The sequence below is a fragment of the Cinclus cinclus genome, chromosome 1 (genome assembly GCF_963662255.1).
Source record: "Cinclus cinclus chromosome 1, bCinCin1.1, whole genome shotgun sequence".
Classification (NCBI taxonomy): Eukaryota; Metazoa; Chordata; class Aves; order Passeriformes; family Cinclidae; genus Cinclus; species Cinclus cinclus.
The window spans coordinates 55,731,500-55,750,470 of NC_085046.1; the positions used below are offsets into that span (position 1 = coordinate 55,731,500).

An 18,971-nucleotide genomic window follows, 5' to 3' on the forward strand; every position below is an offset into this window, starting at 1 on the left:
ATCTACACTCGCAGGACTGATCACACAAACGTCATCCAACGAGGGATCTAAAGCCAGAGGTTTAAAGCTTAAACAGACAAGAACTTTTCCGCCCTCGTTTCGTGGAGACAGTAGCAACAACAACAGTAGCAAACACTGCCTTTCCAGCTTCAGTGGTACTTCAGTGTTGTAACAGTGTATCTCAGGTTTACAAACAGAAGGTTTCAGAGTGGACTAAAGGAAAACGTCGCGACTTAGTTATGAGCAGATAGGTTTCCGGGCAGTTTCAAAAAGCGACTTCTGGGCGTTTTTCAGTCGGAAGCTTTCACAAGCCTAAGAGCCGAGCACCTTTTTGCTGCCTTGCTGCCCGATTCTTCGGCTTGTGAAAGCTTGTCCTCGACACTATCGCTGCCCGACTGAGGAGGACTCTCACGGGAGGGCTTAAGGACCCTCAGGCTCAGCGTTCTGGCAGATCAGCCGTCTCCCTGGCGGGGTTTAAGGTGCGGAATCACACGGCTACGGCGGCGGAAAGGCGCAGCGAGGCGGTAGCTTTTCCCGCTTTGTTTTTCCTGCCTCCGGGCAGAAGCACTGGTCAGGTCACTGACTGACACAGGTCACTCCTCCGCCCGCTCCATTCCCAGGACGGCACCGCCTCCGTCGCCCGCCGGGAGAGATGGAGCAAGTGAGGCCAGGCAGCGCCGCTCCGCCCCGCCGCAGTCCTGGAGCCCAGGGCCGCACCTCCGCCCGCGTTGAGGGAGGAGCAGCGCCGGGCACCGCGTTCGGAAGTTTGTGCCTCGCCGCGCACCGTGCCGGCCGGAGCGCTCGGCTCCACGTTGGCTGCGCAGGCGCAGCGGCCGCGGCTGCCTGTGCCCCGCGGAGGGGGGGCCGAGGGCGGAGCGGCGGCGGCTCCGCGGGCCGGGGCGGGGGGAGATCGGTTCCACCGCCCCCTGCGCGCCCCTCGCCGCCTGACCGGCCGGCCCGGAATCCGTACCCTCACCCCCTTCTCCCTCCCACCACCATGTTCAAGAAGCTGAAGCAGAAGATCAGCGAGGAGCAGGTGCTGCCGCGCGGAGCGGGGGGACGTGCGGGCTCCCTCCCGGCGCAGGTACGGCGGGGAGGGGCCGCTGGCAGACGTGTCCGCCGGACCGTTGTGGGCGCTTGTGACCGCCTCGCACCCGGCCGGGCAGGGCCGCGCCTCGCCCGGGGAGGCCTTGGCGTCCCGGGGGTCGGGCGGACCGGCCCCGCCGCCGCGGGAGGGTCGCGTCGCGCGGGCCGGGCCGACCGAAGGCTCCGGGGTCGGTCGGCCGGCGGGAATCGCTCTCCGCGTCGCTGTCAGCGCGGGGCGGCTTCGCTAGAACTTCGTCATCTAAGTTTGTTACCGATCCGCCTCCTGCCAGAGACCCTGCTTCGTTTTGGCCACTTCACAAAAGCTGTCTTGTGGCGGAATGTAAAAACGATGTCTTGCCTGGACATCAAACAGAATTAAACAGAAATGTCTTTCTTCCTTAGCATTTAAAGTAATGATACTTTCACGTGCACTGAATGACAATCCAGCATTGAGTTCCCTAGTTATCCTTGTCTCTCCTCCTAATGTTTGTTCTTTCAGTTCTGTACGTCCCTTCTGTTAGCATCTTTTACAGGGCTGGTTTGCTTACCTCAGTCTTATTGTTGCATTTTTTTTTAACTGTAGATTAGTTGAGAATATAGTATAAATCTGAGAACAAGGTGCTCATTTATTTGTTTTAATCATAATTTAATTGGCCATTTTCCTTTGCATGTACTTTCACTAAGTTATTATAAATGTATTGTAGAAAAAGCTGTTTTTACGTGATAATAATACACAGTAGATTGGACATGTATGGAGAGTATCTATCTAAGTGAAAGTGGTCAAAAAATGTTGTGATGATTTCATGCACGTGTCAAAGTGGAATAAACTCTCACTTCGCAAATTTTGGGTAGAAAGACTTCAGCAAGTTAACTTCCTAATGGCAAAGTCTGTTGATAATGTCTGCCTGTGTCTCATTGCTGGGTTAAGTAGCATATGTGTCTTGGAATCTAAAAATATAAAAACTGATATAAATTCTGAATCCTGTGAATGTTAAGCTACAGACAAATAATTTAGTTAATTTGGCAAATAAGTGATTAGTTGCCTGGGCTTGATCTGAGTGTAATTTGAACCACTGGGAGATTTGGCACCGCATAGTCTCAGTATTAGACCATGGTTTCAAAACTGCTGACAGTTACGTTCTATTCTTTGAATCACTCATCTGTGAAACGGAGGTAAGATTTTTGGAAATGGATCTATTGTGAAGTTTTGTATAGCTTGTTGAGTCTTATTTAAGGCCTTCCATAGCATTAATTTGTGCCTTTTCTAGTTAGCGAAGTACATTTTTGTTAGTTGCAGTTTAAAATACTGTGTTAATTGCCATACGTGGTGAACTTTCAGTGCAGTGTAAAAGAGATGGAGCTGCAGTTTGCTGTTTTCAATATGCAGCAGCTAAATTATGATACCTTTCACACAGTATCCACTTACTAATCCACTTGGTTCAAGGATACTCTGTGCATGTGTTCAAGAGTTGTTACTTGCTGAAAATCATCCTACTAAATAGATATGGGCTTATGTGCATACCCAACAGTGTAATATACTTTAGTCTTTATCTGGCCTTGAAGAATTAAGATTGACAAATACCCTGAGACCTGATATGAGAGCTTATGAGAAATTATGCCTAGTCTATAGACCTAGTCTGCTGTACTGTGGACAGAGCAGATCATGTAACTCAAGGGTTGATAAATGGAAAGGCAGAAGCAAAAAATTCAACACATTTTTATTTTCATGTAAAATAGTTGTCTCGCAAAGTTTCTTAGTCTTCAGTTGTTCTCAAGTAACGCTAGGGAGAAATAGTTTAATCTGATCTTAGAAGTAAAATAGGTTTGTCTTCTCACTTTTTGTATCTCATTTGTAAACAGATTCTGTAAAGGAGGAGGAAGTGAGGTTTTGAGGTTTATAAAGTATACTGAAGTCTTGGAAAAAAAGTGCAATATGCTTTTTTCCTTTACTTTTAGTAATTCAGGTCCTTAAAATGCATTACTTCCAGTCAAATTTCTTAAGTGTAACACTTCTTGCTGAGGAGGTCTTTGTAGGCCTTGCTCTTTCATATGAATGGTTAGCTGACTGATGTCACCTGTCAGATTGAGAGCACCTGCCCCTCACAGTCTGAGCAACACATCCCTTTCTGACTGCTGGCAGGGAGGAAAAAAGCGCTCTTGCAGTTACAGGTGTTCTGAACTGATACTTGTCCAAGATTGCCACCTGTCAAATAGCGATGAAGGAAAAATGGAGACACTCAGTAGCTTCTTTGCCTCAGTCTTTAATAGTATTGGCAGACCTTGGGCTGCCTGGTCCTGAGTCAGAGGATCATGACTGCAGGAACATTCACTTTCCATTTGTGAACACTGAAATTTTAAGAGACACATTGTGTCAGTTGAATGAATGTTCATAAGTTCATGTGGCCTATGGGATTGAATCTAGGGTACTAAAGGAGCTAGCAGATGTTACAGTAGGACCCCTCTCAATCATCCTGGGAATCTGGGAAGGTCCCTGCTGACTGGGAGCTAGCCAGTGTTATTCTGGGTTACAGAGGGGGCATGAGGGAATATGCAGGAAACTACAGAGTTAACCTCAGGACCTGGAAAAATTATTAAGGAGATCATACTGGATGCCGTTGAAAGACATTTAAGGAACAATGCAATCATCAGATACAGTCAACGTGGGTTCACAAAGGGAGAATCCTGTTTAAAAAGCCTTCTGCAGTAAGTTCACCTGCCTGGTACATGAAGGGAAGGTGGTGGATGTAGTTTTTCTGGGTTTTATAAAGGCTTTTGGTACTGTTCTTCCCAGCATTCTTCCAGACAAGTTTTCCAACAGTGGGATGAGCAGGTATGCAGTGCACTGGGTGAAGAACTGGTTGAAGAGCAGGGCTTAAACTGTTGCAGCAAACAGGACATCTGGCTGGTGACCAGTTAGCTACCAGTGGTGTTCCTCAGGGTTCAGTTCTAGACAGAGCTCTGTTCTGTCTCTTCATCAGTGAGCTGGAGCCTGCAGTTGAATGCACAGATAATTGGGTGATGATACCAAACTGGGAAGTGCTGCTGACTCTCCCATGGGACAAGAGGCTTTGCCTTGCAGAGGGATCTGGATTAACTGGAGTATTGAGCAGTCACCAATGACATGAAACAGAACAAGACCAACCAAATGCTGGATTCTGCACCTGGGATGGAGTAAGCCCAGACATGAGTCCAAACTGGGAGAGGAGTGGCTGGAGAGCAGCCCTGCAGAAAGGGGTTTGGGAATGCTGGTTGGCAGGAAGCTCACTGGGATCAGCAGCGTGTGTGCCCTGGCAGCCAAGGGGGCAAATCTCATCCTGGGGTGCATCAAACACAGCATCACCAGCCAGCCAAGAGTGGTGATTATGCCACTGAATTTAGCACTGGTGCAGCCTCACCTCCAGTACTGTGTGCAGTGCTGGGCCCCACCATTTAAAAAGGATGTGAAGGCACTTGAAGGTGTCCTGAGAAGGGCACCAAAGCAGGGGAGGGGCTGGCAGGAATGTGCTCTGGGGAGCAGCTGAGGGCACTGGGCTTGTCTGCTTTGGAGAGGAGGAGGCTGAGGGTTGACCTCTCATTGCTGCCTACAGTTTCCTGAGGAGGGGAAATAGGGAAGTGCTGAATTCTTCTCCCTGCTACATAGTGCCAGGACATGCAGGAATAACTCAAACTGTGTCTGTCATGGGAGATTTGGATTTAACATAAGGAAATGCTTCATAACGCAGAGGGTGGCCAAAACCTGGAATAGGCTTCCTGGAGAGGTGGTGGATACCTTCCCTGACCATGCCTGTCAGTGTTGAAGAGGCATTTGGACAGTGCCCTTAAAGCCTGCCTTAACTTTGGTCAGCCCTGAGCTGGTCAGACAGTTGATCCCTTCCTATTTAACTATACTATCCTGTTCCAGCTCTTTCTGTTTATGCATAAGATCAATGAATATTTGTGCTGCAAAGCTTAGTGCCACTGAAATGACTGTAAATTGACAAGAAGTCTGAATGCAGCAGTAAGAATTCTAGGACCATTAAGGCTAGGGTGAAGAGATATATTGATACTGCTTCTAAGCAGTTATAGTATCCTTGAATGTTTCTGGCCCTCATCAAACAGAAGGAAATTGATTTCTAAATCATCTTCTTTAAAATCCTTGCGTAAGACTGACCGTAGGAGTAAAAGAAGAGTAGGTTGTCAGCATGAATAGAGTGGTATTGTTATAAACCCTATGAATGCTTTGGTAAGATTGTTTTCAACAGTACATGAAGCTTTCATGATGAATAGTTATTTTCATTTGGTATTAGGTAAGCTGTGTGACTTTTGAGTAGTATTTTCAAGTTGGAACATTAGTCTGCACTGTCAGACCTGTAGCTATGACTGATTTTAAAATAATTTTGATATAGAAAAGAACAGTTATAGCTATCACTCCTGCTTCCAGCAGTGTTCAGCTGATAGAAATTTCAAGAGGAGATAAGGTTAAAACATGCATGTGCTTGCCTTATATCCTGGGTTAAGTGTCCCTGTGCCCTTCTGCCAGGTGGAACTTCTGATCATCTGACCACTCTGGGCCTGGACTTGGGCTCCAGGGGTGGAGTGTGGCACATTTCCTCTGTGTGCCAGGTATTGGCAGCCACTGCAAGACTGTGATACAGGCTCACAGGAATGGGGTGTGTGCAGCAGAGCATCACCTCATCAAAGCAAGGCCTGACCTTCCTCTTCCCCCACCACATGCCTGAAATATTTTGAATACGAAATCCTTCCAGCCTCTTGAAATACCTAATTAGAAATCTTGCTATTTACTTTCTTTTGTATAGGTCTGCTTATTGATACTTTACGACTCATTAAATTTATACTGAAATTTTATATTTGAAGTTTGCATTATGAGGCTGGCAAGGTAGTTGGTTTGAGTTGGTGTGACTTTTTAGAACCTCAGTTTAAATGAAGTTGAAAAATTTCTGTCGATTGATGTTCAGTTCTGATAGGAACAACAGGAACATATTGACATCAGAAAATAGCAATTTCTTGTGCCTTTTTCATTGCTTAGATTCAATTTTATAAGTGTTATAAATTTAACATTTCTAAATCTTTTGGTGTCATTTTTTGTTGTTAATTTTCTAAATTGTTGATCAGATTCTGTTCCACTTGTAAATGCTTGAATCCCTGCAAATCACTAAACTTTTAAAACTTAAGCAACTGTAATATGTTCCTGAAATATGAGGAGGCTTGTTTTTCAAATATGGTCTAAGAGGACCATAGTCAGAAATGATCAAAATAACCGATTTTTTTTGTTTGTTTGTTCTGTGTCTGATTTATGACACATTTTGCTCTGGGGACTTTGTGGTAAGGTAGAATTTGTCACAGACAGTTGTTTTCTTTAAGAAGATCTAGACTAGGCTTTACTGAGATGATATAGTTAGTAATTCTTAAAGTAAATTATCATACAAAATAATTAGTTCTGGAGTTAATAGTATTGCTGTTGATATCTCTCTGATACATGATCTCTCTGTAGGTCCCTTCCAAATCTCCTCCATCAACTGGCACCAGAAGCAGTACAACTTCATTTACAGATCAGAATGATGAAGGCACTTTAACACCAGACAAAGAGGTCAGTTGAGAACTGGTTTTCTCTGTTTTTCAGCTTAAAAAAGTCTAACTTTATGTCCTTCATTGCATTTTTTTTTATTTCTCAATTTATTCTCAATATATTCTCAATCTCACTATTTTCTGTGTATTTATAGATATGAATAGTCTGTTTTTTAGGTTAAATACCAAAGTGTTTAATAGTAATAAAAAAAAAACTTTAAGCTGTAGTGATTAAGCTCCAGATTAGGAAATGTTTGAAGTCTTCAAGTCTTAAAAATCTTACTCGTGAACTGAGCTCAATGAGGTAGTGGGACACAAGATATATTTGGAGAGAATAACTTTTTTGTCCCACTTTGGTTGAAAAGCTAAGTGAATCCAGGTAATTTGAGGGGGATGATCCAAAAGGTTTATACAGAATATTTTTGATTGTTTCTAACCATGTCAGTAATAAGTATCAAATTCAAAGTTATTTCCCCCACCCCACTTCTTCTCTCCCCTGCCCCCAAACTAAAAACCAACCCAGCTGTCCTTGCCCCCCCACCCCCCCCAAAAAAAACCCTCCAAAAGCTAGACAACAAACAAAACTGACTCTAAATTATGAGTCATAAAATATCATTAAAATCATTACTGGGATGATGGGTAACCTTGACTTGCATAATAAAGCAAACAAAGAAGATAATCTGCATTTACCTTGTTTCATATTAAATACTATGGCTGTTTTGGAGCAGCTTTATTTAAAAAAAAAAGGCAACAAATAGAAATAAAACATTTCCCTGACTTAGTAAGCATGGACATAGGTTGGTAGCATAAAGAAGGATGCTTCTGTGATTCTGTGAACTTTTTCAGAGGAAATATTGTGTTCTAGACAGAAAATTCAGTTGCTTTGTTTTTCCACAAAATATGATGTGCTTTCTTGCAGTGGAACAATCCACTTTAATTTTTAATGCCATGTTTTCTTTAAGAGATAATCAACTATACCTGAAATTTTTAATAGATTTCATTATGAATGCTGTCAGTGATTACAGCTTGGCAGTTTGCTTCCTGCAGTAATAGAAATTGAAGGGGAAGTACCTCATGGTTTTGTTTTGTATTTTGATATTTTCTAATAAATGCTGATTTTTACTGCTGTGAGATGTATGTATATATGTCTGTAATGAATTCCCTCTCTTCTTAGAAAAAGATTTTCTGTTAACTGGTGCTCCTGAATGTTAGCAAACAGTGTCACCCAGGATAAATTACTGAGTTTTTCAATTAGGAGAGTTTTCTGATCTTAATACAGGGTATAGAAGTAACATATGGCCACATGAGAACTACTACTGTGGCCTAGAAGGAATGAGTTGGTACTGACAGTTGATTCCCCTCTTTTTTAAAAATTTCATTGTATAATGTGCAGAAGAACTCATTTGGCCAAGGTTTTCTTCATGATTTCTATTGAGAACTACTTTTACTTCATTAGAAACGTGTTGTCCCCAGCGAGCTCCGTTTTCAGAGTGCTGTTCCAGACAAACAAGAGAAGAAAAAGATTCCTCATAGCACGTGCCAAGTTTCATTGGAAGGACATGAGTCTCTAAATAGACTGGTTAGACTGGAATGACCAGAGAGGCAGAAGGAGGAATAAGATTAAGAGTGGAAACAGAGGTACTAAAGTACCTTCCGATTTAGAGTTATCCTTGGTTTTAGGGGAGCTGCCATAACAGTTTTACTTGTGAAATGCATCCTTTAATTAGAAATTCAGGAATTAGTGAAGTCCTAAGGGGATGAAAACCTCTTTTTTTTTTTTTTTTTTTTTGTAAGGACAGGTTTTATATCAAACGGAAAATTTTACGAAAAACTAAGTTTAAATTATTAAAACAAGAAATTTATTTTCTCAAAAAAGTTTTCATAAATGTTGGCAGTATGATTAAAAGCAAATCATCTTTGAAATCTGTTGGATGAGATTTTTGTAAAATTCAGTTCAGCAGCAGTATGCTTAGATAAGATGCAGATGTTGCATATTGTCACTGAAAATACATGCCCTGATTATATGAATGCATTATATCTTTTGGAGGGCATTTTTTTATAGTGTTCTCATTTGACCAGGCAGTTGCTCTGTGTGCAGGTGTCAATGGCAGTGGCATTACAGTGAACTGTTGAACAACATTGAATACATTGAAGATATTTGGTTGAGGAATATTGTATCCTAAAACATTTTTGCAGTACATGAATAATTGCTAACCATTTTAGTACATTTAGAAAGCTAAGCAAAATTAGTGTTTCATTTTTGTTTTGTATATTTTGTATCCTCCTCCATGAGCTATGTTTTAATATGTCTTTAAATAGATCAGGATTTTGTATTTTTACTTCCATAGTATTAAAGTTGCAAGTATTACATATAGAATCTTTGGTTTATTCTCAGAATGTTTTTATAATAAAAACAATTTCAGAATTAGTTACAGTTGTAAATTACATCATTAGTCTGATCGAAGAATTATAATAAAACTTATGTGCCAACATTCTTGCTTTATACCCTACAATGATAAGATTTAAAAAATATTTTAGTATTTCAAAATTACCAGATTCTGTCAGTTTAAAATAAACCTACAACTGGTATACTCCATTTATGGAATACCAGGCAAGTTTCTTTTTCATGCTAGCTTTCCTCTTCAGCTTGTATTTTATTGAATATCTGATTCTTATATAATATCTGATAGCAGTGTTATAGAAAGCCTCAATTTTTTTTGTGTGTGTGTACAGGAAAAAGCAGACATCTGACTAATTCTGTATTCTCTTATTGCAAGTAGCTCATAAAATATGATAACACTATGAGGTAAAACTACTTCCACAGAACTTTGTCAGACAATTTGCATATCTAATCCTTTCTGAGTTGGTATGCTGCTGTTTGATACAGCCCTAGACTATTAAAGTGTGTTTACTTGGTGAGTTCAGTCTTTTCTAGGGGAGAATAGTGCTCAAAACTTACCATAAACTTTTCAAATTTACCACATTAACTTTTGAACAGAGTTTGAGGTGAAATACATAAATAGTATTCACTATAGTTCCTGTAAGTTAAAAATGTTCTTTTTGTCCTACTATATCCTTATTTATGAGTATATAAGGCCCAACTGCAGAAGATAACAAAGCCAGTGCTAGTTCATTTTCAGTCTATTTGCAGCAAGCATCTGATAGATTGCTGTGGGTGACCTACCAGTCATGCATTCACATGTCACTGACATCCTAATGAGTGTTATGGAAGTGACAGCAGAGCACAATATATAGCTCTTAGACCTAAAGATACTTAGCCAAGGTACTTTCCAGTCTCACTTTAGTGGTATATAATGACTGTGTTACTAAATTAGTTGAAATGTTTCTCTAGCATTGGCTATTAATAAAGCGCAACAAGTAAAGGTGAAATAGTATTCTTTCAATACCTTTGTTATTCCTGTGTCTTTGCTGTATTCTTATACTTAATTTGAAGTACTTCTAAATAGGTATTGATATGCAAAGGTGATAGTAGTTCAAACATATCTGTATTTTTTCCTTTCTGATATTTAGGACTAAATTTTGGAGGCTGCATAAGCTAGTTTGAATCTAAACTTGTATTTTACAACTTCTGATAAATAAACCAACACTCTTAGATTGTTCATCAAAATAAAAAGAAAACTAGAAAAGATCTATTTGATTTCTGTACCACAGCTTTCTGAAAGTGCAGATCTGCTCTCCTAGATTCTGGGGCTTGTTTAATTACAGAGAGAAACCCTTGAAATTTTAGCTCTTCAGTTTTTCATATTCCCTGGTCACAGTAGGGATGAGGCATAAAATATTATTTTGCAAATTTCACAAAGCTTTTTATAAACAGATATTCTGTAAATAAGAAAATTACTGAATTATTCACAGCTTTTTTTCCCGACTTTCGCCACCTGGGACAAATAACTGAATTTGTTTATTTATTTTACTCTGGGGAATGATTTTTTTTTAAGTAAGAGTTGAAACTAAACCTTTAAATTGATAGCTGACATCTTCTAGCTACTTCAAGTAGGTGAGGAAACGGTGGCTTTTCTCTTAGTCAAATTTTGTAGTCCCATCCTCTTCACTCTGTCTTGCTGTGCTGCTATATAACATAGCAAAGCTGCTCATGTACAATTATAGGAACTTTTAAGTGTTAACACGCTACAAATACAGGTATGCCATGATGCACTTTGCTGACAAGATGTATGGATTTTCAAGAACACAGTCATTTCTGGAGTTCAGAAAGTCCTTAAAGATCAGTTAAGGCTGCTTCACTTAGGCCAAACTTGAGTGCTACAAAAACTGTTCAGAATGTTGAAAATACAAAGGTTATTCAAACAGAAACTTTATGTGTCCTTTGATAATACCGAAGGTAATGTCATCTGGTGTTTGGCTTCATCAACCATTTTACCTCATTACCTCATTATCCAAGGTAGAAACATTTGTTGCTCAGAAGGATTTTACTGGCAGGAAAACAGAGTAAGAGTTAAGTATTGTGACAAAAAATCAGTAGTGTCACAGCCTGTTAAGGAAACCTGCCTGTTTGACCACCCAGGAGCCACTCTGGCAATCGCACTTTCACCACCCCGTGCTTTTGTTGTGGGACTGAAACCCCTTCACCACAAGCAGCTCCAATGGGCTGACGGGTGCCCCACGTGACTCCCTACACACTCACACAGAGACAAGTTTCTTGAGACTCACATGTTGGACAAGTTTCTCTTACTGCCTTGACCCAAGGTTTCCCATAGAGTTCTACACTCTGCTTCCTTTAAGAATTTTTATCATGGTACAGCAGTATAATGAGAGATTGAGTTGGGTGTCTCCTGGTAGGGACCCTGAACGAAGGAATGCCTGGCCTTCATTCTGTGTGCCTGTTTAATGGTGATATTTGATCCAGGGTCTTCTCACTGTTCATTGGGCTCTTCGGAGTCTCTGAGTGACTGGGTACCATCCAGCTGGCATGGCAAGTCTATGCCTTTTATTGGGCAAAGGGCTCATTGCTGGAGGTTTCAGCCATTTCCCCCCACCCAGGACACAACCTGTAGCTTGCAGTGCAGCTGTACACTGAGCTACCTGTACTATTTGTAGTCCTCAACAGCTTTCAGCCTATAAATCTGGTGCTTGAGATTCAGTGTGGGTCAGTGTGGGCTAAGGAGATGATTTACCCTGGAGTATCACAGAATTGGTAGGATTGGAAGGAACCTCTGGAGATCATGTAGTCCAACCCTATTCCAAGGCAGGGTCACCTAGAGGAGGTTGCACAGGAAAGGAGTGTGTCCAGGTAGGTTTTGAATGTCTCCAGAGATGGACACTCTATGTCCTCACTGGGAAGCCTGTTTCAGTGTTCTGTTGCCCTAAGTGTAAAGAAGTTCTTTCTCTAAAGAAGTTGAGGTGGAACTTCCTGTGGTTTAGTTTATGGCCATTACTCCTTGTCCTGTTGCTGGCCACCACTGAAAAGTATAGCATCATCCTCTTGACAACCTTCTTTGGGATATTTGTATGTATTGATTAGATTCCTTCTCTGTCTTCTCTTTAGACTGAATAGACTCAAATCCTGCAGTCTCTCCTTGTGAGAAAAGTGCTCCAGACCCCTAATTATCTTAGTGGCTTTCTGCTGGATCATCTCTAGTAGCTCCTTATCTTTCTTGTACTGAGGAGCCCAGAACTCCACACAGCACTCCAGATGTTGTCTTACTAGGGATGAATAGAGGGGGAGAATCACCTCCCTCAACCTGCTGGGCAGAGTCTTCCTGATGTACCCCAGAATACCACTGACCCTCCTAGCTGCAAGGGCACTGCTGGCTCATGGTCAGCTTGTGGCTCCACCAAGATTCCAAGGTCCTTCTCTGCAGAGGTGCTCTCTAGTAGGTCATCCCCTAAGCTGTACTGATACTTGAGGTTGGTCTTTTCCAGGTGCAGTCCCCTTGTTGAACTTCATTAGTTTTCTCTGTGCCAATTCTCCACCCTATCAAGGTCCTGCTAAATGGCAGCACAGCCTTTAGGTGTATTAGCCACTTCCCCCAGAGTATGTTTGAAACAAAGTGTTGAAAGATCTTAGTAGGATTTCTATAGCAAGCTTCAAGTATGATGAGATAGGATTCTTAGGATTAGAAAAGGTTAAAGAATGACCTGCATCTTTGCATCTTCTGTTTATGGTATGCTTCATCTCAGTTGATTCTAGCTTGTCTAGTTTTATTGATCGCAATACCAGCCTCGTGCTGATATGCTGCTAGTGATGCATTAGACAGTTTAGCACCAGATGTATTTAATGTTTCTGAAGCTATTAAGATAATTCAGAGTGGATTTTGAGACAAATCCTGAAGCACAAGAATCCTCTGTGGTAATACTATTTAATGTTGGCTGACTAACAGGTTGCTTCTTGCCTGTGTGCAGGCAAAGGTAAATAATTTTTTTTGGTGATTTTTAATAATCCTTTCCCTAACATCCCCACCCCACAGTTAGCTAGACATTTAGTTCTTAAAGTTATATTGAATAGATGGTTAAAAAAAAAAAGAAAAGTGCAGATAAAACCAGATTGGGAATACTAGAAAGCATTAAGTAGCATAATTACAGGACTCACTAGACTAGGACTAGGACTCACTAGGGCTCTGCCTGTAATTTAACTAAATATGTAGCAGGTTATGGGCTGTCAGTGTGTCATGGTTTGACATTGGCCAGATGCCAGGCACTAAAGAAAGCCTTTCACTCACTCTCTCTTGTTACAGTTGGGCAGAGGAGAGGGAAATGAAATTAATTAAGGGTTCATGAGTTGAGATAAAGACTGGGAGAAAACACTCTAAGGGCAAAATAGGTATAAGGTAAATGTATTATTAACGGTCAGAGAAGGATAATGAGACATAAAATAAGCTTTCAAAACACCTTTCTCCCCCAGCCCCTCCCTCTTTCCCTGACAGCGCAGGGAGACAGGGGTTTTGGTTAGTTCATCACCCGAGATATTTTTTCTGTTGCTCAGGGAGGGAAGTCTTTTCTCTGCTATGCTGTGGGGTCTCTCCCATGGGAGACGGTTCTCTGTGAACTCCTCCAGTGTGGCTCCAATCTTATAAGCAGCAGTCCTGCCAAAATTGCTGCAATGTGGCTCCCTCCCGTGGGCAAACAGTCTCTCTAAAATTGCTTTGATGTGGGTCATTCATCCATGGGGTGCAGTACTTTAAGGACTGTCTGTTCTAGTTTGGAAGCAAGGGCCCTCCTTCTCTTATCTCTGGAAGAAGGGGCCCTCTCTCTCCATTTGGGTCTCCCACTGGATCACAGCTTTCTCTGTGATTCACCTGCTCCAGTGTGGGTACTTCTCTTACTGGCTGTGAGTGGATCTCTGTATTTTTTGGGGACCTCATGGGCTGCAGGGGGGCAGCCTGCTTCACCATAGTCCTCACCACAGCCTGCAGAGGAATCTCAGCTCCAACGCTTGGAGCAGTTCCCCCTGCTTCTTTTTCTGTTCACTTTGGTGTCACCATGTTGTTTTCCTTCACATGTCCTCTTCCTCTTCTCTGACTAGAAGAAAAACTGTTGGCCATAGGTACCATTGCCAATAAGTTCCACCAATTCAAAGATTTTTGCAGGATCCTGCAGTGCTGGGAGGTCAATCTCATCTAGGTTCCATGTTGGGGAGTTGCTTGCTGTGTTTTTGCTGCTGTCCAGGCCACTTACAGTGGCAGGTGCCACAGTGCTGGCGTTGTTTAATTCCTCTCCTTATGCAGGGTGGTGTGAAGGAGAAGCCGCTGCTGCCGCCCCTGCCCTTCCACCTGCAGTGTGGCTGGCTACTGATGGCCAGGCAAAAGCTCATGGTGGGCCATGCCGAGATGGCGGCAGCCACAGTGGTGCCATGGGCAGTGCTGGGATGGACCCCCGCAGTCATGCCTCGCTGCCCCTTGGAAAAGCCTGCCCGTGCTCTGTTTTGATTTTCTTCTTCAATATGTCATCACAGAGGTATTACCAACCTCTCTGTTTGGGCCAGCAGCATGTCCATCTTCAAAGCCATCAGGGATTGGATCTGTCCGACATGGTGGAAGCCTCTAGCAGTTTCTCACAGAAGCTACTTATGTGGCCCTCCCCCACCTCTGAAAAAACAGGCCATGCCAAATCAACACACAGAGTAATGAAAATACTGTAAGCAAATCCATAAATATTTTCATTGTTGTTCACCTATTATTGGAGAGTGGAGGATGAACTCACTAATGGGCAAATGCAGCCAGTTGTAAATGTGTCAAAGAAATATCAGGCTTGGACATGACTGAGTATATTCTACCTTTGGTAGCTGTTTGAAGTGTGAAACTCTCATCTTGGTTACTGAAGAGGAAATATTTTGAAATTTCATATTGATAGAGTGCTCAGTACTGTTGTGCCTTCTTTACTTGCAAGGTTGGTTCACAGAATCCCTGTATGTTCTACTCTTTGTGTCAGCTTTTGGTTATGTTGGAGACATTGGAGTTGTATGGCTGGAAACTCATGCAGTGCTGCATCAATTTCCTTTTTCTCAAAATCATAAGTGTAATATGTATTGGCATATTTTAGGCAGTGGATAGTTTGGATCTTCTTACCATCTTAAAACAGGGTTGCATATCCCTATCATTCTACCAGGTAGTTTGAGTGAATTTTTAAAGTGAACTTGTGCCATGGCTTAAAGTTCTGTCATCTTACCTGTATGTTTTGGATTTTATAATTAACATTTTGTGAAAGAATGAATTTGTAAATTTGTGAATTTATGTCTGAGCCTCCTGAGTCTGGCTGCACTAACATGGTCATAGACTTCCGGGGATGGCTGAAAATCGCACAGTTCATAGATACTGAACAAACTGGGAGACCATCTTTTTTGGGGGGGATGAACTTGTTAGGGATCAAATAGGAATTATTTTTAATGCAAACTTTTTGTGTCCTAAATAATGCAATTAGGATTGAGCAAAGTAATGCTATGGTGAAATGTCACATCTTAGTATTTTCAGCACTAGCAGGCTGTTAATGTGAAGTGATAATAATGTGGTTCCTGAACTTCTTGATGGACATGTCATTAAAAGTGATTTAATTAAGCTGAAGATAATATATGCTACATGTTGAAAATGTTCATAATCTTTTAGTTAATAATATTTGCCTAATCCATTTATCAGTGCTTTGCAAATTGTGTTTCATTTTCTTAACTGGTCTTCTCCAAACATACAAAGTTATTTTTATCTTAAAAAATTAATAATTTTATCTGTGAATTTGCATGTTTCTAATTCATGAGGCCATCAGGCTTGCTTGTAGTATTGCTGCTGTATGTTTTTACACCAGTATGTGCATAGTATATGCCTTTTCTTTTATTGGCGTATGCCCTTTCCAAGAGGAGGAAGAACTTCTAGTCCATCAGCACGTGATGAAGATTTTCTGGAACCATTATCACATGTCAGTTTTGTCAGTTTCCTTATTTTTGTCTTGTCTGAAAGCTAAAGGAAGAAAAAAACCATATATACATATATATACACGCATACATACACATATATACACACACATACATACACATATATGCACACACAAATATATAGCAGGAGCTTTTGCACGGTTTATTCTTAAGAAATTATACTTCTAACAGGCTGTGAGAGGAGGACAACAAACTCAATGTGTGGTTGCTACCACAGTGAATGCAGCAGTGTTTTGAGGCTCTGGGGGACTGAAGAACATTGGGAGCCTGAGGAATGTCACAATTTTTTTTATTAGCAGCTCTTCCTTGTTGTAACTAAAAAGTGAGAAATTTCAGCTGAATTTGTTGGACGTAACTAGATATTGGCAAATCTAAGGCTATTTATTCTATATGGTTCTTATAGGACATTTACCACTTACATATATTTTAAAGGGTTTGTCTAACATAAATTCAAAGTCATGTAGCCTTTCAGGTCTTACCCATAAAAATATTTTTCTCTATCAATTTTGAATGTATTTAATTGATCTGCTACTGCACTCCAATCAATGTAAACATCACAAAAAACCTCCAAATTTTATTAGTATTAGATTCCTAAATGTACTGTTTAGTAACTTGATGGAGGGGTTTTTCTCATAATTTCAGAACCATTTTGTTTTTGAGCTGAAATATCAAGCTGTAAGGAAGTTGAACCTTGAACTTAGGTATGTGAGTATAATCATGAAAGGAATATTTTTCTCTCTCAGTTACAGCATCCTAAATGCATTAGATTGCATTATACTACATGTATATATCCAATTTTAATTCAAATTCCAGTCTCTTGGCTTCATGTTTTCACCTCTAGGAATTTATATCTCTTCTTAGATACTGACTTGATAAAATGGTTAAATTCAACTATTGTATTTTTATGAAATAGTCTGCTAGTAGTTTAACAAAATTATAAGGAAGTTTTAAAAATGTAGGCAGAATTCTAGTGTATAAAAGCACTAGATAAGTCATCAAAAGCAATCATTTTATATTATATATAAATGAAACACTGATGGAATTTCTAGAATAAAGAGTTGTTAATAAACAACTGAGAGCAAATAGGGCTCAGTGGTATATGAAGACAACTCATCCACAGAAGTTAAAAAAATTACAATAGCAATGCCTGAAACATAGTTTTTATCTTGGGCTAAACTAGGATCTTTTAAACAGCATGCTTCTTTAGTTCTAAATGATCAAAACTGTATTTTGGCTGTTCTGAAATGATCTAGACCATATTTTCTGGTTATGTCCTCCCTTTGTCAATATCTGTTGTCTCATAAACTGCTGTATTGTTTTGTTTTTAATAGCATGGAAAAACGGAGTAAAATTTTGCAACGTGTTCTTTATTGCTTGATTTATTTTCATTTTCCTCCTTTTTGCATTGAATAACAGCTGTTAGCCGGGATGATAGCAGAACCTGCTTTTCTCTCTGAGTATACTATCTTTGCTTTGGATCCCACCAAACAACCTAAGCCACAGAGTGACGGTGTGGTGAGTCCTCTCCACCCCTCTTAGTGATGCCTTTAGCAGGTGGAGGAGAGTAATGTACTAGAAGGCAAACTTAGTTGCTTGTGGCTTGTTCTCACAAAGACCTCTGTCTTAACAACCTTGTTGCTAACCCTGCACTAAATTTCACAGAGGTAGTACCTGATCGCTCCGGGCTGGTATGCTGTTTGATGTGAATTCATTGTAACATAAAAAAATTAACATATTTTTCTCTTACACAGGCAACAATACACAAATTCAAATAACTGTTGCAAAAGTTTTATGTGTGTTACATAAAAATTTCCTCTTCATATTTTTGTATGTCTGTATGTATTTCAAGATAAATGGATAGAATAAACATTGGGATTGGTTATGGGTAAAACCTATATGCTATTTGCTGTATACAGTGAAATGTAGCATGTGATTTAGTAATAATGGTAGCAGGAAATAATTATTTCACATAGAGACAAATTAATCTACCTCTAGTAGGTAACCTGGCAGTTATTATTGTGAGGATGAATAGTCTTTTTTTAATAATTAGATTTTACTTTAAATATATGTTTCTTTGCCTGGAAATGTTGTCTTAACCATATATAAGTGGAGAATCTCAGTGAGAAGAGGCAAGAAGTAAAGAAAAAAGAAGCAGGCATTGGGAGGAAGTCAGACTTCTGCTTTCTGATATAGGCATGTTCTTATTATTGGCACAGGACAGGAGTGACATTTTTCACATACTTCAGAAGCATGGCATTCCTGAGTCCATAAGTGATTTAAAGCACAGTAATATTTAGAATCCCTGCTCATTGTGATACTTCATGATTACTTTGTAAGTGCTCTTTTCCTGTTCATGGTTTAAAATGACCAGTCACTGAACGCTATAACAGGATCAAAATTTAATAAGCAGGACATAGCACAACACACCATATTGTGTTGCACTTGTCTCTCTCAGGCTAAGCAAGATTGGACAGAAATGGTGATAAAAATGGGGTCCTTGGGACGTCTATTCTTACCATATTCCAGGTCAAGCAATTGTTACTTAAAGATTCACTGCAAATTTAAGTAAACTTTTTGAGTTTTCACTACACAATAGAAATATCTCAGAAAAGAATTAATTTCAAATAACCTGTTTGTGTGAGTGCTCCAATGTTATATTTATATGATCTTGTAGTATGTACTTTGGTGGTGTATTTACTGGCTCGCATATTTATATGCAAGACTGCATACATGCAAATAATTGTAATGTAACAGTTATTACTGTGTTAGCAGTGTGTATTAGTAATATGTTACCTGTAAAACTCATTTTGATCTCTGAACTTTGTGAAAATTCTAGTGCAGTACTCACAATAGGAGTTGGGAGGGGGAGAAAACGATAGGAAATTTAGAGAGAATAGGATGACTGATTAAAAAATATATATTAAAG

General features: G+C 40.4%; 1 protein-coding gene across 2 annotated transcripts in view; it reads left to right on the plus strand.

Annotated features, from left to right (window-relative positions):
• The first annotated feature begins 976 nt into the window (after window positions 1-976).
• GOLGA4 (golgin A4) overlaps window positions 977-18,971 on the plus strand; it is a 68,478-nt gene continuing 50,483 nt past the window's right edge. For both annotated transcript variants that reach the window (XM_062491645.1, XM_062492517.1), the window contains exons 1-2: window positions 977-1,084; window positions 6,578-6,673. In XM_062491645.1, coding sequence (XP_062347629.1) covers window positions 998-1,084; window positions 6,578-6,673 — 183 coding nt within the window. In that variant the 5' untranslated portion in view covers window positions 977-997. The remainder of the gene's footprint in view (window positions 1,085-6,577; window positions 6,674-18,971) is intronic.